Genomic DNA, 10,112 nt, shown 5'->3' with positions numbered 1-10,112 from the left:
ATCTAACATAGTAAAACTAATTCATCATACATTCTGTAATATTGCTGGCACCATGTCATGTTCTTATGCTGACCCACTTGTGGCGCGGTCCTGGCTCTGACTGCTTTGCTGACGGTGCTTAGAACTTGTTGTCCGGTTCTGTTGGCTTCTCTACTGCACTTCCTGTGTCCACCAGCCTCCCCTCTCTTCCCAGCCTGGGCTCTATGCTTCTGGCACCCCTGCAGCTCCTCCACCGGCCTCTAGGGTGCACACTCCTAATCATTCTTCCTCTACCTATCCTGTTTATCCTACACATTTAAAGGGAATGTGTCGCCTAAAATTTCTTTTACTGATTAGAATCAGATACTGTTTCTATTTTCTGACTTTAGTTTTTTTTTTTCACTTTTTTCTGTACATTCTTATATTCTATATATTACATATTGTCTGGGCTGTCCTTAACAGCATTTACTGACATGCTTTACCGCAAGGTCTGACGAAGCGCGCAAGCGCGAACCAGCTGTTACCTATCAACTAGGTGCTCGGCGTACCACGGCTAAGCCCTGAATATGTCCTGTAAGTTTTAATCATCATGCTGCAATAAAGAAGATCACAACAAAAGGGTGAGTGCCCTCCCTACGCTTCTTTCCTCGTATTGTACAGTACATGTAGCACAGGGAGAGAGAAGTGCAGTACATGTAGCACAGGTAAAGAGAAGTGCACTACATGTAGCACAGGTAGAGAGAAGTGCACTAAATGTAGCACAGGTAGAGAGCAGTGCAGTACATATAGCACAGGCAGAGAGCAGTACAGTACATGTAGCACAGGTAGAGAGTAGTGCAGTACATGTAGCACAGGTAGAGAACAGTGCAGTACATGTAGCACAGGTAGAGAACAGTGCAGTACATGTAATACATGTAGAGAGCAGTGCAGTACATGTAATACAGGTAGAGAATGGCACAGTACATATACTACAGGTAGACAACAAAACAGTGAGCAGTACAGTAAGTGAGGCACAGATAGATAAAAGTACAGCATATGTAGTACAGGCAAAATGCAGTACAGTATATTTAGTATTGGTAGCACAGGTAGAGAGCAGTACAGTAAATGTATTGCAAAAGAACTCTGTATATTACATGTAAAGGTAGATAGCAGCACAGTACAAATGCAGGTAGGGAAGAACAGTACGTGTAGTACAAGTAGAAAACAGCACTGTACATAAAGATTAGTCCAGTACATATAGCACAGGTAGAGAGTAGCACAGTACATATGGTACATAGAGATAAGTCCAGTACACATAGCACAGGTAGAGAGTAGCACAGTACATATGGTACATAGAGATAAGTCCAGTACACATAGCACAGGTAGAGAGTAGCACAGTACATATGGTACATAGAGATAAGTCCAGTACACATAACACAGGTAGAGAGCAACACAGTAAATGTTGTATGTAAAAATTAGTCCAGTACATGTAGTAGGTAAAGATTAGTCCAGTACACATAGCACAGGTAGAGAGCAGCACAGTACATGTAGTGCACAGAGATTAGTCCAGTACAGATAGCACAGGTAGAGAGCAGCACAGTACATGTAGTGCACAGAGATTAGTCCAGTACAGATAGCACAGGTAAAGAGCAGCACAGTACATGTAGTAGGTAGAGATTAGTCCAGTACACATAGCAAAGGTAGAGAGCAGCACAGTTCATGTAGTGCATATAGATCAGTCCAGTACACATAGCACAGCACAGTACATGTAGTGCATATAGATTAGTCCAGTACACACAGCACATGTAAAGAGCAGCACAGTACATGTAGTGCATATAGATCAGTCCAGTTCACATAGCACAGGTAGAGTGCAGCACAGTAAATGTAGTGCATAGAGATTAGTCCAGTACACATAGCACAGGTAGAGAGCAGCATAGTAAATGTAGTCTGTTGAGATAGTCCAGTACACATAGCACAGGTAGAGAGCAGCAAAGTACACATAGCACAGGTAGAGAGCAGCATAGTAAATGTAGTCTGTTGAGATAGTCCAGTACACATAGCACAGGTAGAGAGCAGCAAAGTACACATAGCACAGGTAGAGAGCAGCACAGCACATGTAGTCTATTGAGATAGTCCAGTACACATAGCACAGGTAGAGAGCAGAAAAGTACACATAGCACAGGTAGAGAGCAGCACAGTAAATGTAGTCTGCAGAGATTAATCCAGTACACATAGCACAGGTAGAGAGCTGCACAGTACACATAGCACAGGTAGAGAGCTGCACAGTACACATAGCACAGGTAGAGAGCTACACAGTACAGGTAGAGACAAGCTTAGCATGCATAGCTGAGGTACAGGGCTGTTTGATCGATGTAGTACAGGTAGTGGTCAGTCCAGTACACAAAGCAGAGGTATACAGCAGCACAGAACATGCAGTAAAGAAACTCGTTATGGACTAATAGTATTATTTGCAAAACATCTATTCTTATAGGATTTCCTGTAATTGCCAAGTGACTTTTACAAAGTGACTGTGGAACCTTATTGACTGGTATAGCAGATCTTACTTAGATGGCATCTGAAGTATGCCCTCATGTGCAGAGGCCAGTAATAATGACAGGTATTATACGTCATTGTTGATGCTCGGTTCGCCTCCACTCTGTACTTTGTGCTGCACTTCATGGTGAATAATAATAGTCCGCTGTACTTGACATGAAATTCTGCAAATTCTTTAAATATATCATAATACATATAATGCACCGAGTAAGACAAAACCTCAAGTTACCCACATACATAACAGAGAACGATACTGTGGAAGCAAAGTTTTGAAGAATTCTGAAACTTACGTCTGGAATACATGAAACTTTATTTTTCGTAATATTTACATAGAGAAAGGAAACTGGTACAAGATGTGGAAAAAGAAAAATTACATGCTAAAAAAAAATATAACAAAAGGTAAAGGGGTATTCCTTAGTTTTCTAATCAACTAGTGTCAGAAAGTTATAAAGATTTGTAAATTACTTCTTTTTAAAAAATATCCAGTCTCCCAGTACTTATCAGCTGCTGTATGTCCTGCAGGAAGTGGTGTATTCTTTTTAGTCTGACACAGTGCTCTCTTCTGCCACCTCTGTCCTTGTCGGGAACTGTCCAGAGGAGTAGCAAATCCACAAAGAAAACCTCTCCTGCTTTGGTACCGACACGGACAAAGGTGGCAGCAGAGATCACTGTGTCAAACTCTGAAAAAAATACACCACTCCCTGCAGGGAATACAGCAGCTGATAAGTACTGGATGACTTTTAAAATCTAAAGGCCCTATTCCACCAACAGATCTGACAACAGATTATCTGCCAAAGATTTGAAGCCAAACCCAGGAGTGAATTTGAAAAGAGGAGAAATCCAGTCTTTCCTTTATGACCTGTTCTCTGTCTATAGTCTGTTCCTGGGTTTGGCTTCAAATCTTTGGCAGATAATCTGTTGTCAGATCTGTTGGTGGAATAGGGCCTTTAAAGTCTAGAACTTTCTGACACCAGTTGATTTAAAAACGATTTCTTTTTTTTTTCTGAAGTACTTCTTAAAAGTTTGACAAAGAAAACAGTAGCAACTATACTATAGCATGGGTCATACTCCAGAGCTGTATTCACAATTCTGCTAATTGTTACCAAAAACAGACAGCAAGCTTGTTTACAGGTATACATGATCTAAAAATGAAGCTAACCGGAAAGCTAATTATCAAAATGTAAACATTGAGTCACTATGGAATGCTGGGAGATTTTAGCTCTGAAGGTGGTAGGACTCTTAATGCAGCTCTTGACTATAATACAGGCTGTAACTCGGATGTTTACAAACTTTGTATGTAGATTTATTCTGTATGTAAAATAGGGTGAACAGGTATTATGTGATGGTAAATAGATGGCGTACCCTCCTATAGGTGCACTCTAGGTTATCCTTTAGTATAAAGTTATTCTAACCACGAACATGATCATTGCTAAGAATTGTACCTTGTGTCGGGGACTAGAAAGAATCACACACAAACACAATTACTTTCATGAGCGGAATATCAGGCTGACAGGAAAAGAACGCATTGCAAAACAGCTGCTCGTACAAAGCGGTGTTTGTGGTGTCACATCCTCTGACTTGAGGAAGCTGAGAAGTTACACGTCCGTGCATGACATTCACTGTTGCCGTGAAGCTGGTGCCTCGTACCTAATTCACGCACAATGCTAAAAAGAAAGACCTCCAATGTCTCAGACAAAGAAAAAACCCAAAAGCCAAAGGTAAGAAACTTATATTCAGTATATGGCTTCAAAATATCGAATGCAGATGTAGCAGAGCTGAATTTGTTACATAACTACTTGGGGCATGCTCATAGTGGTCTTTGGCAAGATCTAGCTCAGGGATGGGGAACCTTCGGCCCTCCAGCTGTTGCAAAACTACAATTTCCATCATGCCTGGGCAGTCGAAGCTAAAGCTTCGGCTGCCCAGGCATGATGGGAATTGTAGTTTTGCTCCCCATCCCTGATTCTAGCTGCAGACCTATGTAAACACATAGGTGTTGTGCCATATTCGTAGGGGATGTTTACATGGACCATTACACTGTGGACAACTTAAAGGGATTATCCACTGTTACAAAAACATGGCAACTTTTTTCCAGAGACAGCATGACTCTTGTCTCCAGTTCAGGTGTGGTTTGCAATTAAGCTCCATTCACTTCTATGGAACCCAAACTGGAGACAAGAGTGGTGCTGTTTCTGTAACAAAGTGGCCATGTTTTTCTAACAGTGGATAACCCCTTTTATATGCAACGGGCTCAATATTTTGCATCTGACATTCCATCAATTGACCTATGTACTAAAATAAAAAACTATGGGGTGATGATATAAAGCTACATGCACCATCTCTTGATCGGACACCTGCACGCCGGATGACAACTAAGCCAAGATGTTGGATATATGTGAACCCATCCATACATGTGAAACGTAGAAAGCACAAAATAAATGTTTGGTGCAATAACACTACTACTAACTCTCCAGTATTTGCACAATGCATTATAAGTCTATATCACCGGATATCATTTCTGTATGTACAACCCCTGGGAAGCTACGCAGACAGCAATGTAACTTAACAAGTATAATGCAGTCCAACATATAAAAACATATAACGTTATATCACGAGTTGTACCCAATAACAGACTAATCTATGTTAAATCTGCAATTCTCAGCATCGAAAAATCTCGGCTCTGCTGCATCGCTACATAGTATACTGTATATGAATGTTAATTTATATATAGTCTTTGTCCTAGGTCCCATCTTTTAGGTTTTATAGTATAAGAAATGTGGTTAAAAAGTGTTAAAGGGAACCTGTCACCGGGGACGCAGGCACAGAGCCCGCCCGACCCCCCAGTGCAGTCCATGGATACCTACCCTTTCCGGCGAGTCCAGCTTCTGCAGCTCCAGTGCGCGTGCTGTATGCAAATTACCTGAGATGAGTCCGATGCCCATAGAGAATGAATGGAGCCGTCATTCTCTATGGGCATCGGACTCATCTCTGCAGCAAGTGCGCACGGCTTCGGGCGCTGATATCTTCAGGAGTCGTCGGAAAGGGTAAGTATTCGGGGGGGCTGCACGGGTCGGGCATTCGGGGTCGGGCGGGCTCTGTGCCTGCATCCGCGGTGACAGGTTCCTTTTAAGGCTATGTTTACACTTTGTATGAGACCGGACGTTCTGTGACCCAGCCTACTGCAGTACTGGCCGGATGATCTTTAGAGCCCCTGAATTCTGATGCGGGTGCATCAGTGCATGCCCGCATCCGAATTCCACACTGCACACAATGGAGCGTGCAGCTGGAGCCGCACGCTCCATTGTACGAACTGATAGGGTTTTCTGCAGCCGCTATTCAATGAATAGTGGTCGCAGAAAACTGACATGTCAGTTTCTCGCAGCGCCGCTAGGGATCCCGGCTGGAGTGTATACTATGTGTATACACTCTGGCTGGGATTCCCTCAGCCTTCAGCACAACATAACGTACTTCCGTACGTACTTTCCGTGATTACTACGGAACTTAGTTTGTGTGAACATAGCCTAAAAGTGCAAGCACAGTTATAAAGCAGAATAGCCCATAGCTTTTACTAGTGTTATAGTGTTATTTATATATGTTTGTGGCTTTTCTTTGCTGTAGTTTGCTTAAAAACTTGTCTACAGATGCTGCAGTTACATAAGTCGGCCGCAGTATACTGCATTTTTGCAAACCACAGAGTTTTTTTGTTTTTATTTTTAGAAAACTGCTGAAAAAGCTACCACAAGACCCAGCATCTATAAATACACCATAATAACATTCTGAGGGTAAAAAGCTGTAATATGTCATTTTGTCCATAGCAACCAAAGAGTACACTGATGAAAAATAGTTTCTATGCCCAACACAACAACTTTTGTGACACTGTGATCAGCTGATTGCCCAGCGATCCACCAAAAAAAGGCTTACTTTGCCTGCAGTGGCCACTACAGGAGGAATGTAGTATTACAGGTTGGATTTTCAAATAAATGGTTCGTACATGAATGAGCTTAGTCTAACAAGGTTAGAGACACTCTGATAATAGCCCTTAAAACATATCCGTTATTTCAGGTGATATTTCAGGATAAGCTGCCATGTGAGTACATTAGGAGCAGCACTATGTATGGCATCATACATCTTATTTATGCCATTTTTGTGCAGATTTCTAGTTGGTATGTAATTCTCAGTTCTGGCAGAGCCTAATGTCTGTACACACTGAGGAGGATATCCTAAACTCCTGCGTCTTTATACACAGCCTATAAAGCATCAGCAGCATAGGAGGCATGAAAAAGCTGTAGTGAGCAGTTTAAAGGGGTATTCCTATTTCAAGTATGATATTTTAACTTTATATTTTTGCAAATACACTCATTTAGCAAAATTTCTTCCTTCTCCTGATATGCTGCCCTCTTTCCTCCCATTGTTGACAGGTCGTTGTCTAGGTTATAGACCACCACTCTGCTGTAAAAGCAGTGGTATGGCTAGTGTATATAGAGATATACATATACAGTATATATACATATACAGTATATATACATTGTGGAGGACATTTATTCTGCCCAGCATTTTTTATGTAGATTTATATACAGTGGGGGAAATTTATCAAACATGGTGTAAAGTGAAACTGGCCCAGTTGCCCCTAGCAACCAATCAGATTCCATCTTTCATTTACCAAAGAGTCTGTGAGGAATGAAAAGTGGAATCTGATTGGTTGCTAGGGGCGACTGAGCCAGTTTCATTTTACACCATGTTTGATAAATCTCCCCCAATGCCTCTAGATGTGTCCTGTGCACACCAGGGCTCTCCATTCGCATGCAGGGAAACCTACGTCCACTCAGAGCTGGTGTAGATTTCTGTGACATTTTCAAAAAAACTTAAATGCGGCACACACCGAAGCCACGCCCCCTCTGTGTGCGACTGCAAATGACCCACCCTCCTCCCATCCCTCTCCACCCCTCTCTGTGCAGCTTCACCATTGTCCCACCCTTCATGTACACCTTTATGCCACAAAATGGCATATTAAATGTCCAAATGTCACCCAGTATCTCTACACACACACACACACACATATATATATATATATATATATATATATATATATATATTAACTTGACGCCACTACATGTTTAGCTATATTAGTTGAGATGAGATTACCCCTTTAAACCATGTATGCCATGAGATCTCATATTTACAGAGCTATCTCTTATCTGTTTCTGTCTGTCTGTCTGTCTGTCTGTCACTCTCTCTCTCTCTGCCTGCGTCCCCAGGCGCTTACCTTCCCATCTCCCTCCTCCATCGACTTGTCTTGCTTGAAATTTGATCCCTGAGCTATCTTCAGGATGTAAACAGGGATGTTTCTGAGTTGAGGTTTCAGAATGGATGGCAGTTTAGCAGGGAGGGGGTAGATAGAAGATGCTTGATAACAGGAGAAGGAAGCATTTTTGTCTGATAAGATATATTACAAAGTTTCTTATGTTCTCTAGTACTATGGATCTATACAAAATTTGTTAGAACAACAGTATCTATTTAACGCTATTAGGATCCTAAGAAGGGGCTTCTTCAACAATATCCATTGGTTCTAAAAAAAAAAAATGCATCATGTATTTTTTTTTTTATCTAGCACTTTTATAGGAGTATAAAATGTACTGATATTAATTCTATTTTGGGTGAACCTAGATGAATGGGTGCATGATACTGACATGATAAATTATATTGGATTACTGGTTTGTGTTAGCACTGTATTACAGTATAATATATGGAGCACAACAATTTCAGCATATGTAAGGGCACTACTATATAGGCATTACATAAGAATTTCTGTACAGACCAAAATATCTGCTATTTGGCAACTCTGTGAGGCAACGTTGTGAAGTCATCATTATGCAGACTATTTCTCACTAAAGGAAAGTCTGTATTGCTAATAGTATGTGGCTAATGTGCCAGTCAGGTGCAAGGACGTTATATGTCACACGTCAATAGACCCAATAATATAATGCAGTTACCGCTGCAATTCACTGCACATTGGTACTATATTATTAAACATAAAACATACAAATAACACAATAAAATAACAAAGGAACCGTTATTGACCTAATAAATCCCTCCTCATCCCAGGTGGTGTTTGTTTACTGCATTGCTGTGAAGACATGCCCATATACCCATGTCAACACTTTAGTCAATCGCTCGTCTCAGGGCATATGGCATGAGACTGTTAACGGCTGAAATTGGCGGGTCACGTACCGCAGCTATGTAAGCTCAGATAGGTGGAGACCACCAGAAAGGCGGTGCTAGAAAAATGGGGGAATCATTGGATTGGATATTATTTATTCTAAAATTATTTCATGGCATCTTTAGCTTCCTCCCTTCTCAAGAAAGATCCCTTTAACAGTCATAATTTAAAATCTCCTGCTGTTTTGTGTATTTAGCTCCTTTTTAGGCCTATGCATCGCCATGGTAACAGACTACATACAAACCCCATGTAGTCTGGTAGTGATGTGAGTTGGATTAGACGACTATAGTAACACAGGATCCTTTAGTGGGGCTGTGTAACATAGTATGGGATCCAAGGGTCTAACAGAAGACAGCTTATTTGGTAATGACTCTAGATCAATCACTTATCTATATATTAGATCATATTGAAGCAATGTCCACCATGATGGAAACCTGATGCCGCATTAAAGGAGATATGTGACAAGCATAGCATGTACTTTGTGTCCCCTTATATGTTATATGGCAAAAACTCATATCCCCAGTTGCTTACTTCCTGCCTTGCGCCATTGTAACACCATATTTCCCAGCAGTTTTTGCTGTTCCTCTAAAACTGCCAAATACCCACCCACCCTGCTTCTTCCCAGCCCTATCGTTGTTTTGATTCTATAATCCAGTGGAGCAATGGAAATCCCTAATGCATATGTGAACAAGACCTAAGATGCACATGGTCTGTATATTATTTTCTTTAGCGAGGGCAAGGAAGCCCATTCCAGTGCTACACAGCACACACCACTGTTAGTCCATAAATACATTAAACCTGGTATACATTACAGTATATAGGGGGAGATTTATCAACCATGGTGTAAAGTGAAACTGCCCCAGTTGCCCCTAGCAACCAATCAGATTCCACTTTTCATTCCTCACAGAATCTTTGGAAAAAGAAAGGTGGAATCTGATTGGTTGCTAGGGGCAACTGAGCCAGTTTCACTTTACACCATGTTTGATAAATCTCCCCCATAGTGTTTCGGATATCAGGTCACCCATCAATGAATAAAGAGAAAGATAACCGTACAAGTAAATGAGGTAAAGGGTTTATCCAAGCTGATAAAAAAAAAAAAAATGTAATTTCTGGTCATATTCATTTGTCAGAAACAGCACTACTGTTTTGCAACTGAGTTCCATTGATATGAATGGAGCATAAAGAGGTATTCCGCTCAAGTGAAATAAATGCTGAATCATCCGCCCTCCTGGAGACTAATAATTCTTTACAGACTTATTACCTTTTTAGTCTCCTTCCCCCAGTTCTAAACATGCTGCTTTCTGCTAAAGACACAAAAAACTGTGTTTCAGCTGTTCTTTCTGTCTCCCCTTTCTTCTGAGACGGCTGATGTAAACACTTGTAA

The 10,112-nt window shown here is 41.1% G+C and overlaps 1 protein-coding gene across 2 annotated transcripts in view; it reads left to right on the top strand.

The window, feature by feature from the left end:
- Positions 1 to 4,144: 4,144 nt before the first annotated feature.
- The window catches only part of SAMSN1 (SAM domain, SH3 domain and nuclear localization signals 1), a 30,410-nt gene continuing 24,442 nt past the window's right edge, over positions 4,145 to 10,112 (top strand). For both annotated transcript variants that reach the window (XM_069945083.1, XM_069945082.1), the window contains exon 1: positions 4,145 to 4,229. In XM_069945083.1, coding sequence (XP_069801184.1) covers positions 4,173 to 4,229 — 57 coding nt within the window. In that variant the 5' untranslated portion in view covers positions 4,145 to 4,172. The remainder of the gene's footprint in view (positions 4,230 to 10,112) is intronic.

Source organism: Dendropsophus ebraccatus, chromosome 11 (assembly GCF_027789765.1).
Source record: "Dendropsophus ebraccatus isolate aDenEbr1 chromosome 11, aDenEbr1.pat, whole genome shotgun sequence".
NCBI classification, from domain to species: domain Eukaryota; kingdom Metazoa; phylum Chordata; class Amphibia; order Anura; family Hylidae; genus Dendropsophus; species Dendropsophus ebraccatus.
Note: the sequence above shows the minus strand (reverse complement) of the source record. Positions and strands in the feature narration are given on the sequence as shown.